The 18,764-nt window shown below is 40.1% G+C and overlaps 1 protein-coding gene across 4 annotated transcripts in view; it reads left to right on the forward strand.

The window, feature by feature from the left end:
- The window catches only part of LOC120027791 (dnaJ homolog subfamily B member 6-like), a 69,051-nt gene that overhangs the window by 41,568 nt on the left and 8,719 nt on the right, over positions 1-18,764 (forward strand). Inside the window, exons 6-8 of one of the 4 annotated variants that reach the window (XM_038972819.1) lie at positions 10,917-11,066; positions 11,352-11,508; positions 11,804-11,874. In XM_038972819.1, coding sequence (XP_038828747.1) covers positions 10,917-11,066; positions 11,352-11,508; positions 11,804-11,874 — 378 coding nt within the window. Of the gene's footprint in view, positions 1-10,916; positions 11,067-11,351; positions 11,509-11,803; positions 12,697-18,764 lie in introns of those variants that run through there. The other 3 variants (XM_038972820.1, XM_038972821.1, XM_038972822.1) reach the window with 3 other exon arrangements.

Raw genomic sequence — 18,764 nt, forward strand, 5'->3', positions numbered from 1 at the left:
CAAACGGACCGATATCTGAATTATTTAAGTTATCAAGAGGGACAAGACAGGGATGCCCTTTGTCTCGTTATTTATTTTCTTCAGCCACAGAACTCCTAGCATCAATAATTAGAACTCATGGCTCAATCCGGGGGAAAGAGATTAGTGGCGATCAGAATGTGATATCGTTTAATGCAGATTTACATTTTACTTTATCTGAACCAGAATATTCTGTCATTTATTTTACTACTGTTGGACACATGGTGCTGTATCAGGATTAAAAGTGAATTGGGAGAAAACGTAAATAATGCCCATTTCTAATCATGACTTCTCAAGATTATGAAGTACATTTAAGTGAAAATGAATGAATACCAGGCAATCTGGAGGAGGCATATAAACTAAATTACTCCTTGAATCTGATGTTCAAAGATGGACATCTCTCCCTATTTCTATGTTAGGTAGGGTCAACGTAATCCAAATAAATGTACACTATATAAACAAAAGTATGTGGACTTCCGAGTGGCGCAGCGGTCTAAGGCACTGCATCTCAGTGCTAGGGCCGTGACTACTTGATCCTGGGCTGTATCACAACCAGCGGTGATTGGGAGTCCCATAGGGCGGCGCACAATTGGCCCAGCGTCGTTAGGGTTTGGCCGGGGTAGGCCGTCATTGTAAATAAAAATTTGTTCTTAACTGACTTGAAGGTGTAAATAAAACCTTTGAATTAGTGGATTCGGCTATTTCAGCCACACCTGTTGCTGACGGGTGTATAAAATCGAGCACACAGCCATGAAATCTCCATCGACAAACATTAGCAGTAGAATGGCCTTACTGAAGAGCTCAGTGACTTTCAATGTGGCACTGTCATAGGATACCACGTTTCCAACAAGTCAGTTTGTCAAATCTCTGCCCTGCTAGAGCTGCCCCGGTCAACTGTAAGTGCTGTTATTGTGAAGTGGAAACATCTAGGAGCAACAACGGCTCAACCGCGAAGTGGTAGGCCACACAAAAAATAATCTGTCATCGGTTGCAACACTCACTACCGAGTTCCAAACTGCCTCTGGAAGAAATGTCAGCACAATAATTGTTTGTCAGGGTCTTCGTGTAATGGGTCTCCATGGCCGAGCAGACACACACAAGGCTAAGACCACCATGCACAGTGCCAAGCATCGGCTGGAGTGGTGTAAAGCTCGCCGCCATTGGACTCCAGAGCAGTGGAAACGCATTCTCTGGAGTGATGAATCCCGCTTCACCATCTGGCAGTCCGATGGATGAATTTGGGTTTGGCGGATGCCAGGAGAACACTACCTGCCCGAATGCATAGTGCCAATGGTATGGGGTTGTTTTTCATGGTTCGGGCTAGGCCCCTTAGTTCCAGTGAAGGGAAATCTTAACGCTACAGCATACAATGACATTCTAGACGATTCTGTGCTTCCAACTTTGTGGCAGCAGTTTGGGGAAGTCCCTTTCCTGTTTCAGCATGACAATGCCCCCGTGCACAAAGCGAAGTCCATACAGAAATGGTTTGTCGAGATTGGTGTGGATGAACTTGACTGGCCTGCATCGAACACCTTTGGATGAATTGGAACACCAACTGCGAGCCAGGCCTAATTGCCCAACATCAGTGCCCGACCTCACTAATGTTCTTATGGCTGAAGGGATGCAAGTCCCTGCAGCAATGTTGCAACATCTAGTGGAAAGCCTTCCTAGAAGAATGAAGGTTGTTATAGCAGCAAAGGGGAACCAACTCCATATTAATGCACATGATTTTGGAATGAGATGTCGTGTATTACCACGGTGTCAGTTTCAATTCCATCCAACTTTTTAAATAAATTAAATGGCCTGCTCTCTGATTTTGTTTGGAATGGAAAGACTGAGTCAAGTTGACTGTTAACACTTACCCTATAAAACTGGAGGTCTTGGACTACCTCATATGAAGATGTATTACTGGGCTGCGCAACTGTGCTCACTTAAACAATGGACAGCAGACTATCCTTTTGTATCATTGAGGTGTATCAAAGCCATACATTTAATACCGTATGATCTAAAATACTGTATTTTCACTACTTTGGGTCTAAGGCGTTGAAGGGAAAAAAAACAGACAATAGAATGATTCTTAATTCCATTCGCATTAGGGAAAATGTACATACATTCATGAGGTGGAAGGAACCAATATCGCCAGACACCCCTATTTGGAATAACCCCACCTTACCACCAGCATTTTAATGACAACACCTTTAACTTCTTATGGCTGCATCCCGCTAACGGGATCGATATGACAACAGCCAGTGAAAGTGCAGGGCGCCAAATTCAAACAACAGAAATCTCATAATTAAAATTCCTCAAACATACATGTGTCTTATATCATTTTAAAGGTAATCTTGTTGTTAATCCCACCAAAGTGTCCGATTTCAAATATGCTTTTCAGCGAAAGCACTACAAACGATTATGTTAGGTCACCACCAAACCACAATAAGCACAGCCATTTTTCCAGCGAAATATAGCAGTCACAAAAAGCAGAAAGAGATAAAATGAATCACTAACCTTTGATCTTCATCAGATGACACTCATAGGACTTCATGTTACACAATACATGCATGTTTTGTTTGATAAAGTTCATATTTATATAAAAAAATCTGAGTTTACATTGGCGCATTACATTCACTAGTTCCTAAAACATCAAGTGATTTTGCATAGCCACATCGTTTCAACAGAAATACTCATCATAAATGTAGATGATAATACACATGTAATTATAGATATACCTCTCCTTAATGCAACCGCTGTGTCAGATTTTTTTTTAAATTTACGGAAAAAGCAAACCATGCAATAATCTGAGACGGCGCTCAGAACAATAGCCAAATTAGCCGCCATGTTGGAGTCAACAGAAACCAGAAAATACATGATAAATGTTTCCTTACCTTTGATGAACTTCATCAGAATGCAGTCCTAGGAATCCCAGGTCCACAATGAATGCTTGATTTGTTCGATAATGTCCGTTATTTATGTCCAATTAGCTACTTTGGTTAGCGCGTTTGGTAAACAATTCCAAAGTCACAAAGCGCGTCCACTATAACGTGACGAAATGTCCAAAAGTTCCGTTACAGTCAGTAGAAACATGTCAAACGATGTACTGAATCAATCTTTAGAATGTTGTTAACATACATCTTGAATAACGTTCCAACCGGAGAATTAGGTTGACTTCAGTTGAGCGATGGAACGGAGCTGCCTATCACGTGAACGCGCGTGGTCAAAGCATGGTCAGCTCGTGGCAGTGGTGATTAATTCCTGTCTCCTTCGGCCCCCCTTCACATTAGAGTCATCAGACAAAGTTCTATTGACTGTTGACATCTAGTGGAAGCCGTAGGAAGTGAAAACTCATCAATATCTCGCTGTAATTTCAATGAGAGCTTGGTTGAAAATCTGCCACCCCAGAAAAAATCCAAACAGGAAGTGGAACTTCTCAGGTTTTTTCCTGCCATATGAGTTCTGTTATACTCACAGACATAATTCAAACAGTTTTAGAAACTTCAGAGTCTTTTCTATCCAATACTAATAATAATATGCAAATATTAGCAACTATGACTGAGGAGCAGGCCGTTTACTCTGGGCACCTCTGTGCACCTTTCATCCAAGCTACTCAATACTGCCCCTGCAGCCATAAGAAGTTAAGTCCTGGGCCCTCATTTATCAATGTTGCGTAGAAAAGCTTCTAAATTAACTCGTAAGAAGAAAATGAAGAATGTTCGCAAGTACAAAAAAGTTGGAATTTATCAATTGCTCGTACACTTGATTTACACACACCTGTAAGTATTTTGCCTTGTCGAATCAGACACGTTCTAAAACACTGTGCTAGTGCACGTGAAGTCTCATTTACATAAAGAACCACCCTAAATGACCATTTATGGTCACAAACCTTCCCTTTAAAGCTGCAAGAAAAGTCATTAATTTCTGTCCGCCAACATGGAAAAGACAAAGGGGGAAAAAAAACTTTCGGAAATGGAACTTTTGATCACCGACGTGGAAGCAAAACAAGCCATACTTTTTGGAGCCTTCAGCAATGGCGTGACAAATCAAAGAAAAAATATTGCTTGAGAGCAGGTTAGAGCTGTGGTAAATGCCTCTGAGTGCAGAACAGTTAATGAAATTAAAAAGAAATGGTTGGATTTGAAAACATATGCCAAAAAATAATAATGATGATCCACAAAAGGGATTTAAGTGCAACAGGAGGGCAGAGTGACTCTTCACTGTCTGCTATGGACCAGCGCATTGCCACCATAATTGGATAGACCTCAGTGTCTGGCATCATTTGTGATGGTGATACTGAGGGCCCTCTCCCAGACCCTGAAGGAATACCAGATACACCAACTGATGTTAAGTCAAGCTTTATTTTCACAGCCATATTCGGGCATGTACCACATCTAAATATTTTCTTGAAAATGAAATATAATATGTATGTATGTGTGTGACAAAATGAATGTAACAAAACATGAAATCTTGACAGATGTGGGTGTCCTCTTTGGCGCGCGCTTCAGCTGCGCCGCGTGTTTTGACTGACGCAGTCCTGAAACATCAAGAAGAGATCAAGAAGAGACACATCAATTCTTAGACTCAAACAGCAACTGGAGGGATGTACGCAACGGCCTGAGAGAGATAAATCAATCATTGAAGGAACTTGTTGATTGTGTCAAACACGTGAGACGATAAATTCTGGTGCAATGTAAATGTGTTTTCCTTGTCGATTTGATTACAATATTTGGTAGAACAGATACCTCAAACGGTTGTATGATATTGACTCTTGTCCTCAGTGCCAGAGCTATGGGTGGTGGGAAACACTCCCTGTCAGGCATGGGCTCATCGGGTCTGGGTGGATCTTTCAGTGGAATGCTGTTTTTGATTGCAATGTTGTGGAGCACGCTGCAAACCTAAAAAGGAATTTGCACATTGAAATGACATTCCTTCAAATGCCATTACATGAATGCAATACAGAGGCAAACCTTGCTAGGCTGGTATTGCAGTGTGCCTCCTGTCCCAGACAAGCACAGCCAATGCCCTTTCAGCAGGCCTATGGTGCACTCCGCTGTTGTTCTTGTGCATGCGTGGGCTTGGTTGTACCTGGCCACTTGTTGGTTTAAGGGGAGTCATCAGCCATGTTTTTAATGGGTAGCCCCGGTCTCCTGCAGTTATGAACACAACATTCAGATATTGTTTCCCAGTAGAGGTCTAACATGGCAAATAAAACCTTGCGAATAAAACATCCCTTACCAAGTCCTTTACCAATAAGCCATCCATCCTCAACAGTTCCTTCCTGGAGGTTAAGGGCGACTGAACTGTTCTGCAAAATGAATGAATCGCGTCCCATCTGGCCATATGGACACTACATTCAACAAAGCCAAATGTGAATCACAGATGACCTGCACATTGACAGAATGGAAAACTTTTCTGTTGACGAAGTTGAATTCGTTCAATGATGGTGCTTTTATTTGCGATGCGGGTGCAGTCAATTGCTCCAATGACATTGGGAAATCCAGCTATGGTATGGAAATCCCTTTTCACTCTGACCTGTTGCACTGCAGTGTATGGAAACTGTATGTATTGTGGGGTCAATGAAATAATACCATGAAGGACTGCAAGCAATATTCTGCTCATGGTTGGTTGTGACCAATCCGCAATCTCCCGTTGGAATGTTCCAGTGGCCAAAAATCCCAGGGTGGAGAGGACTTGGGTATGCACTGGGATGGCATTGGTGCGTTTCGTCTCCCTTTCTAATACTGTAGAGAGTTGGTTGCAGATATAAAATATGCTTTTGGAAAATGAAATCTACTAATAAGCCAAGCGTCGCTCTCAGCAAAAACATCTGCACGCTCATTGAAAACACGCTCCCTGCGTAATGCAGCTTGTGCCAGATCCTCCAGCAATGCACATTTGCCATTTTGGACAAGTCACAATGCCTTAGTGTTGACTTTTATATTATTTAACTGGTTTAACTAAGTTGCCTCCAACCTTACATTCCACTCTTTCTAATTGACTTTATTATTCAATTAGGCTTAAATGGTTTCATGTTTATGAAATCGGTAGCACCCTGAGAAAACTATTGGTAGCTTAAGTATCTATAAAAGAAATACATGAATAAACTATAACTATCTTTTTTCTTCATAGTTTATGATTTGGTCCAGTATGTCAATCCTTTCTCCATTTGGTGGGTGGTATTTCATAAGCAGTTAGACTTTTCTACCACAATGTGCTGTGTGTACGCATGGTCCGAGGTGTGCTTAAATTTACACACATTCTCAAGTCTAAGTACAAATGAATAAATCCCACACTTTGCTTAGAAAGGATCGCACGCATGGTTTTACAAACATTTCTGTTTGTATGCACCATTGATGACATTGACAACATCTTGAATATTGAACAAACATGTGTAGTATGACATATCTCTACTGTCCTTCAATCAATTACAATACATATTTGGATTATCCAAGGCTGATTTTTATTTCCGTTCTTACAACTCAGAAATCGTATTCAACCACTTCAACAGAATATGGATGAACCTAAGGCATCTAGCATAGAAAAAAATACTGGAAGAAGCTGCTATGCCAAAGAAATTGATGGCCAAGTTATATCAAGGGCTGATTTGAAGCTCTACCTGATGGATCAGAACCTATAAGGAAACGATGGGGAACAGATCTGAAGGAAGAAATTGAGGAGAACCATTGATCACGGATATGTGAAAATGTTCATACCTGATCCTACAACCTAAGACATAAACTATTGCATTTCATCGGACTTGCACCCAGAAATGTCACGTCTCTGTTGGAGATGCAAAAAGCACAAAGGAACCCTGTTACAATGCCTTCAGGAAGTATTCACACCCTTTACTTTTTCCACATTTTGTTGTGTTATAGCTTGAATTTAAAATGGATTAAATGCACACAATAATCCATAATGTCAAAGTGGAATTACAAAAAAATCTAAAACTGAAATAGCTTGAGTCAATAAGTATTCAACCCCTTTTATGGCAAGCCTAAATAAGTTCACGAGTACAAATAGGCTTAACAAGTCACATAATAAGTTGCATGGACTCAATCTGGGTGCAATAATAATGTTTAACATGATTTTGGAATGATTACCTCATCTTAATCAATACACCCAGTTACTACAAAGATACAGGCATCCTTCCTAACTCAGTTGCCAGAGAGGATTTCACCATGAGGCCAATGGTGACTTTAAAACAGTTAGTTTAATGGCTGTGATGGGAGAACTGAGGATGTATCTGTAGTTACTCTGCCATATTAACGTAATTGACCGAGCGAAAAAGGTACAGAAGTTTTTTTTCTTCTCCAAAACATCCTGTTTGCAACAAGGCACTAAAATATGGCAAAGCAATTAACGTTCTGTCCTAAATACAATTTGTTATTTTGTAGGTACTTTTTAAGTAAATACCTGCAGTCAACTTGTACAATAAGTTATGGGGGAAAAACAGAACATTATTCATTTCACCTGTCCCATTATTTTACATTATGAAGCTCACCATAGTTCCCCAGAACAGTTGAGCCAGTCACGTGTTTGTTTGTAAAAAACACAACGGGAGAAAGCGGGAGCAGGTGAGTCGAGCTGTGTATTGACAGGGGTCACTTTTCATATTGAACGTCAATCGTTTTTTTTGCTTCAATATAGTGATCAGGGACTTGCAATTATAGTTTTCCTTCACAGAAAATATATTAGTGCAACACATTAATCTGTTGACAGCAAAAGTGCAATGCTATTTGGCTTGCAGTCCCAAGTTAATGAGCTTACAATGAAAAAACAATATATTTTTTTGCAAAAACAATGCGTGGCCATCATATTTCTAATGTTTATCACAAAGAATGTAACCAGCAACATGTCCCAATGTTTTGCTTAAAGTAATTTTGCGTTTTACCTGAGAAAAGTTGGCTGAACTTTGAATGTTTCTTTAAGTGCAGTCGCAAAAACCATCAAGCGCTATGATGAAACTGGCTCTCATGAGGACCGCCACAGGAAAGGAAGACCCAGAGTTGCCTCTGCTACGGAGGATACGTTTTTATTAGAGCCAACTCTACCTTAGATGGCAGCCCAAATAAATGCTTCATAGAGTTCAAGTAACAGACTCATCTCAACATCAACTGTTCAGAGGAGACCGCGTGAATCAGGCCTTCATGTTCGAATTGCTGCAAAGAAACCATTACTAAAGGACACCAAGAAGAAGAGACTTGCTTGGGCCAAGAAATACGAGCAATGGACATTAGACTGGTGGAAATCTGTCCTTTTGGTCTGATGAGTAAAAATGTGAGATTTTTGATTCCAACTGCCGTGTCATTGTGAGAAGCAGAGTAGGTGAACAGATGATCTCCGTATGTGTGGTTACCAACGTGAAGCATGGAGGAGGAGGTGTGATGGTGGAGCTTTGCTGAGGTGTCTGTGATCACTGTCTGTGATTTATTTAGAATTCAAGACACACTTAACCAGCATGGCAACCACAGCATTCTGCAGCGATACACCATCTGGTTTGCACTTAGTCCCACTATCATGTGTTTCTTTAACAGGACAATGACCCAACACACCTACAGGCTGTGTAAGGGCTATTTTGACCAAGAAGGAGAGTGATGGAGTGCTGCATCAGATGCCCTAGCGTCCACAATCACCCGACTTAAACCCAATTGAGATGGTTTGGGATGAGTTGGACCACAGAGTGAAGGAAAAGCTGCCAACCAGTGCTCAGCATATGTGGGAACTCCTTCAAGACGGTTTCTCGCATGGAATAGCCTTAATTCCTCAGAACAAGAATAGACTGATGAGTTTCAGAAGAAAGTTCTTTGTTTCTAGCCTTTTTGAGCCTGTAATCAAACTCACAAATGCTGATGCTCCAGATACTCAACTAGTCTAAAGAAGGCCAGTTTTATTGCTTCTTTTATTCAGAACAATAGATTTCAGCTCTGCGAACATAATTGCAAAAGGGTTTTCTAATGATCAATTAGCCTTTTTAAAATGATAAACTCGGATTAGCGAACACAACGTGCCATTGGAACACAGGAGGGATGGATGCTGATAATGGGCCTCTGTACGCCTATGTAGATATTCCATTACAAATCAGCCGTTTCCAGCTACAATAGTTATTTACAACATTAACAATGTCTACACTGTATTTCTGATCAATTTGATGTTATTTTAATGGACAAAACATTTGCTTTTCTTTCAAAAACAAGGACATTTCTAAGTGACCCGAAACATTTGAACGGTAGTGCGTGTACTATCATTCATTATGTTTAGGTATTTATATCCATCCATCTCAATTGATGTCCGTTGGGAAATGTAAACATTGGTGATCAATATCAGAGAAAGTTTTGCAATCTAGGTCTAATTGCTGCAAGAAAAAATGTGGAGCCATCAATTTGAACACCTCATCCATCATCAATAACAAACTGGAGGGGGGAGGGAGATGTGTGATATTAAACTTGACTGAAATATGCATCTGCACCTATTCTTTATGCTGTGCACTACTTTGGGGCTGATAGTCATATGCTCTGGTGACAGTAGGGCACTAATATATATATATATATATATATATATAATATCCATCCATCCATTGGGATTCACACCCGGTTCCATTAGCAGCGGAGACCTCCTGCAATGGTGGGGGGGTCAGTACATTTGATCTGAAGAGAGGGTTAGAGAGAGGCTTTATGGAGAGCTTCCATCTGGGTTTAATATGTCTTTAAGGGCTGTGGAGAGAGTGAGAGTCTTCAGGGTCCTCATGCATATACAATCCAATTGTTAAAACAAATTATGCAAATGACATTGTGGTGGATTGGAGAGTGGAAGCAGGTGGGGATTATTCTATCTAACTGGAAGGGCAGGTTTTTTTCTCAGATCTCTCACATCTGCCACTATGGGAGGGAGGATCTCCCATGTAACTACTGCACATGTGAGACCCGCATGTAAGAAACTCTAACATGTTAAGACTAGCACAAACCGCTAAATGATGTGAGAATAGCGTGTTACTATAAATCATTGGTTGAAAAAGCCGGTTGAAAAATTTACCAAAAACCCAGACATTTCTTTCCAAAAAGTCCATAGGTTAATGCACTTTAACCTTTATGGGCACAGACATCAATGAATAAGCCAACTGAGTTAATACACTGAACAAAAATATAAAAGCAACATGTAAAGTGTTGGTCCCATGTTTCATGAGCTGAAATAAAAGATCCTAGAAATGTTCCATACGCACAAATTCTTATTTCTCTCAGCTTTTAAAAAGGCCACTCTAAATTGTGCACTTTTGTCACACAACACAATGCCACAGATGTCTCAAGTTTTGAGGGAGCGTGCAATTGGCATGCTGACTGCAGGAATGTCCACCAGAGCTGTTTCCAGATAATTTAATGTTCATTTCTCTACCAATGTCGTTTTAGAGAATTTGTCAGTACGTCCAACCAGCCTCACAACTGCAGACCATGTGTATGGGCAGGCATAAGCTGCAGACAACTAACACAATTGCATTTTATTGATGGCAATTTGAATGCACAGAGATAACGTGACAAGATCCTGAGGCCCATTGTAGTGACTTTGGGTGCTGAGGAGTATTTCTGTCTGTAATAAAGCCATTTTGTGGGGGAAAACAAATTCTGATTGGGTGGGCATAGCTCCACAGTGGGTGGGCCTATGCCCAGTCATGTGAAATCTATAGATTAGGACCTAATTAATTAATTTAAATTTACAGATTTCCTTATGAACTGTAACTCATCAAAATCTTTGAAATTGTTGCATTTTGCATTTTATTTTTGTTCTGTATAAATATGTATTTAGATGGGCCTATGCCTTTTTGTATGCTCATGGATTTCAGTTTTTATTGACTATTTGTGGGTGTAATTAACTTGAACTTGACTAATGTGTTGTCATTGTCTGTCCCCTATCCCCAGCGGACGATGACTTCTTTGGCGGGGGTCAAAGGCAGCAAGGGGTGAGCCGGAGCAGGACCGGGGGACCCTTCTTCCACGATTTCGGGGGCTTCCCCCCCTTCGGGGCAGGCTTCCCGGTGTTTGATTCAGGTGGGCCTCCCCTGCAGCACGGTAATACTGTATTTCTAATATGCGTCTCCCAAAACTCTGGTTAAGGTCATCTTCCTCCTCATGGAAATTGTTACATTACATAAATCTCACTGCATATTATAATATGTGTTATTTAGATCATATAACAAGCTTCATTTTGAGATCAACATTTGCGAGTAAGCAAAGCAAAGGAAAATGGTGGGGTGTTTGTGTTATGAGTGTGATTTTGAGTGTGTGGGCCAAATCAAAGTTTTATTTGTCATATGCACAGATTAAGTCGTGTGTGTGTGTGTGTTTCACTCCTAGGTTTCACTTCGCTGGGACATATGGGTGGAGGGGGCTTTGCCACGTTCTCCTCTTCATCTTTCGGGGGTAGCGGAGGAGGAGGAGGGGGGATGGGCAACATCCGCTCAGTATCCACCTCTACCAAGTTCATCAACGGCAAAAGAATCACCACAAAACGGTACAGCACAGCTAGTCAGTCAATGTAGTCAACTGTGTCACTTACTTGTTCCTGTCTTCACTCAGTGACCTGGGGATAGTTTCCTTAAAATAAAAACAAACATGATTTTTCTAGGCTGTTATCCTTTTTACTTTGGCTGTAGTCAATTCACCAAGACAGTTTTGAATATTGAAGAATTGTGTGACACTTAACAATAACGTACCCTTTATAAACCCTTTAAATTATTACCAAAAACAGATATGTATGATTAAAATAACTCGTGTCTTTTATCCTAACTCTGTTTTGTCTCCTGCAGGATTGTGGAGAACGGCCAGGAGAGGGTGGAGGTGGAGGAGGACGGTCAGTTGAAGTATCTAACCGTCAACGGTAAGGAGCAGCGCCTAAGACTGGATAACAAGTGATAACCTCTGCACAACGTTTGAAATGCTCACACCTGAACTGGAAGCAAACCAAACTAACTCAGCATGACGATGCTGCTCAGGGTCGCAATCTTATGGCGGATTGGTTTCTCTCCTCTCTCTCCCCTGTTGACATTCGTAGTTCACGTGTTGTTCACGGAGAGGAAATGTGTTCTCATCTTAGTTTAGCCGCTGGAGCGAGGGACGATCAGATAGGGTTGTATTTATTCCAGCTTTACCTTTTGTTTTGGGACCATTCTCTTACTAGGACCACTGTTTATGACTTTTTGTGCTGTACTGATTTCGTTGTATTACAGTTTTTCCGTGGGTGGACTTCTTTACCTTTTAGTTCTAGAAGCCAGGGGCACAACAAGATATACATTTGGACAGCTTTGCGTTTGTTCATTTTTTTTATTTTTATTAACTGTCAAATTATCTCAGCTTTAACCCTTTGCCTGTTTAAATGAACATCTAACCACATCTCTCTAACCTGTACACCGTTTTCATGTTCATGAGCTTTAGATTACCCATTTTAGACAGTTAATACATTTATATAGTATTAATGTGAACTTGTTTTTGCTTTTGTTTGTTTTTGAATACAAGTGTTTTTTCAGCATGATTGCCAATGACAAGGCTGTTCAAGTTCTGACCAACTGTTCCGTCAGTTCACCATAAACCCTAAACCGAGACTAAATATACAGTGCCTTGCAAAGGTATTCAGACACCTTGGATTTCTTCACTTGTTTTATTGTGTTACAAAGTGGGATTGGATTTAATTGTAATTTTTTGTGAACAATATACACAACATACTCTGTCAAAGTGGAAGAAACAATTACTTTTTATTTATTTTTAATATGAACAATATAAAATAATAAAATATAGTAGTTGCATAAGTATTCAGTCTCTTTGTTTAGGCAAGCCTAAATTAGTTCAGGAGTCAAATTTGGTTTAACAAATCACATAAAAGTTACCGTAAGGTCCCTTACAGACAAATCACATGTTTCACATGTCACGTGAAATCATTTGGATCACATATGTGGATCACATATGGATTCACATTTTCACGTGAGATTTCACATGTGATGCCCTGCAAACCAAAATGGGTCGTTATAATACACACAGTGCTTTTAACTTACATTAACTTACAACATTTGAGCACGTGAAAACCCAGCTGTCAAATGTAATTTAGAATATTTTACTTTGAAGTGAATCATTTACATGAATTTAATTTAAACAGTCACGTTCCCCTGCAGGTTTTATCTAGTTCCCGGTTTGTTCCAGGGACATCCCCAAGGACATTCTTAGAACATTGTGTCACGGTCCCCTGGAGGTTTTTGTCTAGTTGCGGTGATGTGAAATTCACGTGTTTTTTTCCGTAAGGGATCCATCAGTCAAGTATTGAATTTCAAGCACAGATTCAACTACAAAGACCAGGGAGCTTTTCAAACGGGTAGTGATTAGTAGACGGGTAACAATATTGAATCAGACATTGAATATCTATTTTAAGTATGACCTAGTAAATAATAATTATGCTGTGCGTTATGCATTTAACCACCCAGACACCTAAAAAATAGTCATCCTTCTGAACTGAGTTGCAGGACAGGAATGAAACTGCTCAGGGATGTTAACATGAGGGCATTGGTGATTTTTAAAGAGCTACAGAGCTCAATGGTTGTGATGGGAGAGAACTGAGGGTGGATCAACAACATTGCAGTGACTCCACAATAATGACCTAAATGACAGAGTCATAATAAGAGCACAAATATACAAATTATTCCAAAACATGCATTTTGTATGCAACAAGACACTAAAGTAATACTGCAAAAAAAAAGTGGCAAAGGAACACACTTTTTGGCCTAAATGCAAAGCCCTATGATTGGGGCAAACACAACACATCACTGAGTAACTGCCTCCTTATTTTCAAGCAGGGTGTTGGCTGCATCATGGTATAGGTATGATTTAACATTGGCAAGTACTGGGTTTGTCAGGATAAAATGAAACGGGATAAGCACAAGGAAAATCCTAGAGCAGAACGTGCTTCAGTCTGCTTTACACCAGACACTGGAAGAGGAATTCACCTTTCAGCAGGACAATAACCGACAACACAAGGCCAAATCTACACTGGAGTTGCTTACCAAGAAGACAGTGAATGTTCCTAAGTGGCAGAGTTAGTATTTCAAGCAGATCTAAATCAAAACTATGGCAAGACTAGAACATTTGCTCTCTAGCCATGATCCCCAACACTGACAGAGCTTGAAGAATTTTTGAAAGATTAATAGGCAAATATTACACAATCCAGGTGTGCAAAGCTCTTAGAGACTTACCCAAGAAGACTAACAGCTGTAATTGCTGCCAAAGGTGTTTCTAACATGTATGGACTCAGGGAGCTGAATACTTATGCAACTACTATATTTTAGTTATAACATTTTTATGAATCTTTAAAACATTTTAGAATTGTTCTTCCAATGTCAATTTTAAATCCATTTTAATACCACTTTGTAAAACAATGAAATGTGAAGAAATCCAAGTGGTCTGAATACTTTTGCAAAGCACTGTGTGTGTGTGTGTATGTATATATATATATATATATATATATATATGTGTGTATGTGTATTTTTTTTTCTATACATACACACTACCGGTCAAAAGTTTTAGAACACCTACTCATTCATTTCTTTAGGGTTTTTCTTTTCTTTTTACTATTTTCTACATTGTAGAATAACAGTGAAGACATCAAAACTATCAAATAACACAGATGGAATCATGTAGTAACCAAAAAAGTGTTAAACAAATCAAAATATATTTTATATTTGAGATTCTTCAAATATCCACCCTTTGCCTTGATGACAGCTTTGCACATTCTTGGCTTTCTCTCAACCAGCTTCATGAGGTAGTCACCTGGAATGCATTGCAATTAACAGGTGTGCCTTCTTAAAAGTTAATTTGTGGAATTTCTTTCCTTAATCCGTTTGAGTCAATCAGCTGTGTTGTGGGACTGTCATTTGTTTTTCAACAGGGCAATGACCCAAAACACTTCCAGGCTGTGTAAGGGCTATTTTAGCAAGAAGAAGAATAGTGTGGCTATTTGCAGAATCTCAAATACAAAATATATTTGTTTTAACACTTTTTCGGTTACTACATGATTCCATGTGTTATTTCGTAGTTTTGATGACTTCACTATTATTCTACAATGTAGAAAATAGTAAAAATAAAGAATACTCTTGAAAGAGTAGGTGTTCTAAAACTTTTGACCGGTAGTGTATATGGACCAAATACAGGGGATTTTGGGTAAAAACAAAACTATTATAAAGCTTGACCCTTTTTTTAAGGTATGTTGCAGTCCCAATGAGTCTGTGGTGATTCTGTTTGGCTTGAGTGACACTTTCACAGCCGCCCCAACACCCACTTCCACAAACTGTGTGTGCTTGCTTGATGTCACCTGCTTCACACCAACACACAGAAAAAAGGAAACCACACTTGCTGCTTTTCAATGAAACTCACATCATACTCACAAGTGTTCATTTTAACCTACTAATAAAATAGTTTTACTGCTATGCTATTCGATTACACCTGCATTCTTACAGTGGTCCATTGTGTCATTCATTCAGTGATAGCTGTCTCTTCATGGACTATCATGATTTGCAATATGGAATTATTAGCTAGCTTCAACGTAAGATACCGTATGGCAGTGTTAGTTGCCTTTCATCAAGAATGGAGTTAATCTCAACAACAGGTAGGTATTCTCACACGCACACACCCATCTTGAATCCATTAAGCTGTGTCCCATGTTTTCGAAGATCTCCCTTGCCCTTCCTGTCTTCTCCTAGCAGCCTTAAATGTGTTGATGATGCGTTTTGCTTAGAGAATGGAAGTCATACACATTCTCACCTCAGTTTCCCCAGCCTTCACAGAACAGTGTTTGTGTCCCAAATGGCACCCTATTCCCTAATAAAGTGCACTAAAGAGGGAATCGGGTGCCATTTGGGACGCGATCGATGTCTGTTTTTGTCTTTCATCTAGTAATATGTAAGCTGTTTTATAAGATGTTGTCTGGGGAGCTAGGTTTAAAATCAAATCAACACTGTTTTGATGTTCAACACAATACCTTATATTTCTCAAATGGTACCCTGAAACCTACATACAGGTAACAGACAAAATAATGGAAACACTTGAGTAAATGAGGAACACAAAGTACAGTGTATTGAGAGCAGGTGTGTCCACACAGTTTTAGTTCCTGAGTTAATTAACCAATTAACATCCCATGCCAAGGTGCATTGAAGCTACTTTGGCTCATGCCCTATATTAAGACACTTTGTGTTTCCATTATTTTGGCAGTTACCTGTAGTGCACTAGTTAAATAGTTGTACTTCTATGTTTGAACAGAGCCTTACAGGCCCTGGTCAAAAGTAGTGCACTAAATAAGGAATAGGGTGCCATTTGTGATTTAACCGGGGTTGTATTGTCCCTCTCAGCACTGGGCTGATGTGTTATCTTCAGATGCCGTGCATCCGTGCCACTGTCTGAAACTGGTGGCACAGATGGTGGTAGACTGGCAACAGTGAGCAGAAGGGGTTACAGCTGTTTATTATGCCCTGGCCTGCAGCAGAAGGTGAAGTGCGTGTTTGTTCATGGGCAGAACGACAGATTTTTACCTTGTCAGCTCGGGGATTTGATCTTGCAACCTTTAAGCTAACTAGGCCAGCGCTCTAACCACTAGCTTACCATGCCGCGCCAAAAGGAGGTTAGTTGATTTACAGAAGCTTCGGTGCATTTCTTTGAGAGTAGTTACATGATCGGCGAAAGCTGTCACTGTTTAGCAACAAGAAAGCAGAAAGAACAGGTCCCTCTAGCAGTTTACCGTCCGGTTTGTTTTGCGTAAGAACCCTTATCCTCTCAAAGGAAATGTTTCTAAAATAAATAAATAATACACAGACCTACTCCTTATCTTACATTTTCTGTGGTATTTTTGCACATTGTCGTGAAACGTTTTGTAACAGAAGCGTTTCTTTTTTGACAGGCTCAGTTTGTCCGTTTTCCTCCATTTGGTGCCTAGTGAATACAACCCTGCATTTTACGACATTGGCTTACCGGCACTGTAGCTACATTTTGTCCTTCCCTCAGCTGTGGCAGCCATTTCTCCCTCACTCTGCAGCTCGAGACTTTTTTTTTTCTTCTCACCTGAAGGTTGATTGAAGCGGTGGCTGAGCATTTGCAAGTAGTGCAGTTGCTAGTTGACACTGTGGCTCTGTCCTTGTGGCTGGGTGACCTGTGTGTGTTGAGATGTGCTGATGAGTGGAGGAGATTAGCATACCCTCCACTATGGTAGAGCTGACCAAGTCAGGCCCCAGGCTCAATACCGGAATTATCACATCACTTGTTTAAAACGCTAACACTTCCTGATAAGGCCTGACATTCAATTGAGTTAGGCTATTACACATTTTGCCCTCAGTGGGAAACATTATACATTTAATGTCAGAAAAGCAGCTTGAATTTTGTCTTTTTGCTTTTTAATAACTGCTTGAGCCAGGGGCAAATTACAGCTTTGGTATGAAAACGTAATCATAATTAATGTAGGGCTTGAATTTAGAGATTTTCTCAGGCGGGTAAGAAGTATTTTTCCATGGTGCAATAGCTCCTCCTGCTGACTGAAATCTGCCATTGCATTTCTTTGTTAAACTCAATAGAGCCGTGTTTTTTCCCCCCCTTATATTATTAATAATTGAAGATGCATTTATTACAAATCAATTATGTATGTTGTATACAACAAATGTTGAAAGGCCTAAAGGCAAGCCTGAAGACTGAGTGTAGGCTTAACCTTCCTCTCTCGCTGTGTTGTAGAATATGTGTCTGGCACTAGGTGGCACTGTTTCTACATTAACAGGAGATTATGACATCACTCTGTTCTTTTCTACCTTCTCCAGGTCAACTGTTTTGTTCTTTTTATACTTGTATTACTTGACTGCAGCAAACAACTTGTATTTGGTTAATGTAAGGTGAAATGTATTCCAGCTTAGTAACAGGTAGGCTATTTTATTTTTCGTGTTTTTTAAATATCCCGGGACCAAAGTCAAAATCACACAGAATTTTAGCATGTACTGATGATATATCCAACTACACACTCTGTAATCCAAATGTCTGACATGGCAGTATATATTATTTCTTCATCTTAAGGGTGTGTATGCATTATTAATGTGGCTAGCACAGTTTAAGGTAGATTCTAGGGTGCGTGTCAAATTACACTCAATTTCCTATATAGTGTACTACTCTCTTTGCATTAGTCTCGCTTTGTGGTGACTAGCCCTACTGGTTTAAATACCATAACTAGGTGGAATGAGCAATGACATAATACTACTATCCATGTCTCAACCCACAAGCCACTTTATGGGCAAGTTGCCAGCACCTCCTTGAGCCCAGGAGGATTCTATTGGTCTTGCAGTTGGTCATGCTGCTAACTTCCTCAAAGCTAAAAATGTGAAAAATGAACACCAGCAAGCTTTTATGATTGAAAACTGAAAGGTTGAGTGATTTTGAGCGCTCAGGTGGATCTCACGCTCATCCATCACTAATGACAGATCATGTTTTGATTTCCTGTCCCGGGGCCACAAAATGGCTTCCTAGTTGCAGTAGGGGGCATCCTGTTTGAATTGCATTCCGTGCGACTGTCCCCGCCAGCATCAACCCCATGGCTGCCGGCTGCTTTATGAAAAATTGAGGAGATGGAAGCGAACACTGGAAACAACCCAGCTGTTGCCTAACCCTGTTTAAACAAGGGCACAGACATTGCCTACGTCGCAAATGGCATCCTATTCCCTATACAGTGCACTAATTATACAGGAAATAGGGTACCATTTGCGACCT

The sequence above is a fragment of the Salvelinus namaycush genome, chromosome 33 (assembly GCF_016432855.1).
Source record: "Salvelinus namaycush isolate Seneca chromosome 33, SaNama_1.0, whole genome shotgun sequence".
Taxonomy (NCBI): domain Eukaryota; kingdom Metazoa; phylum Chordata; class Actinopteri; order Salmoniformes; family Salmonidae; genus Salvelinus; species Salvelinus namaycush.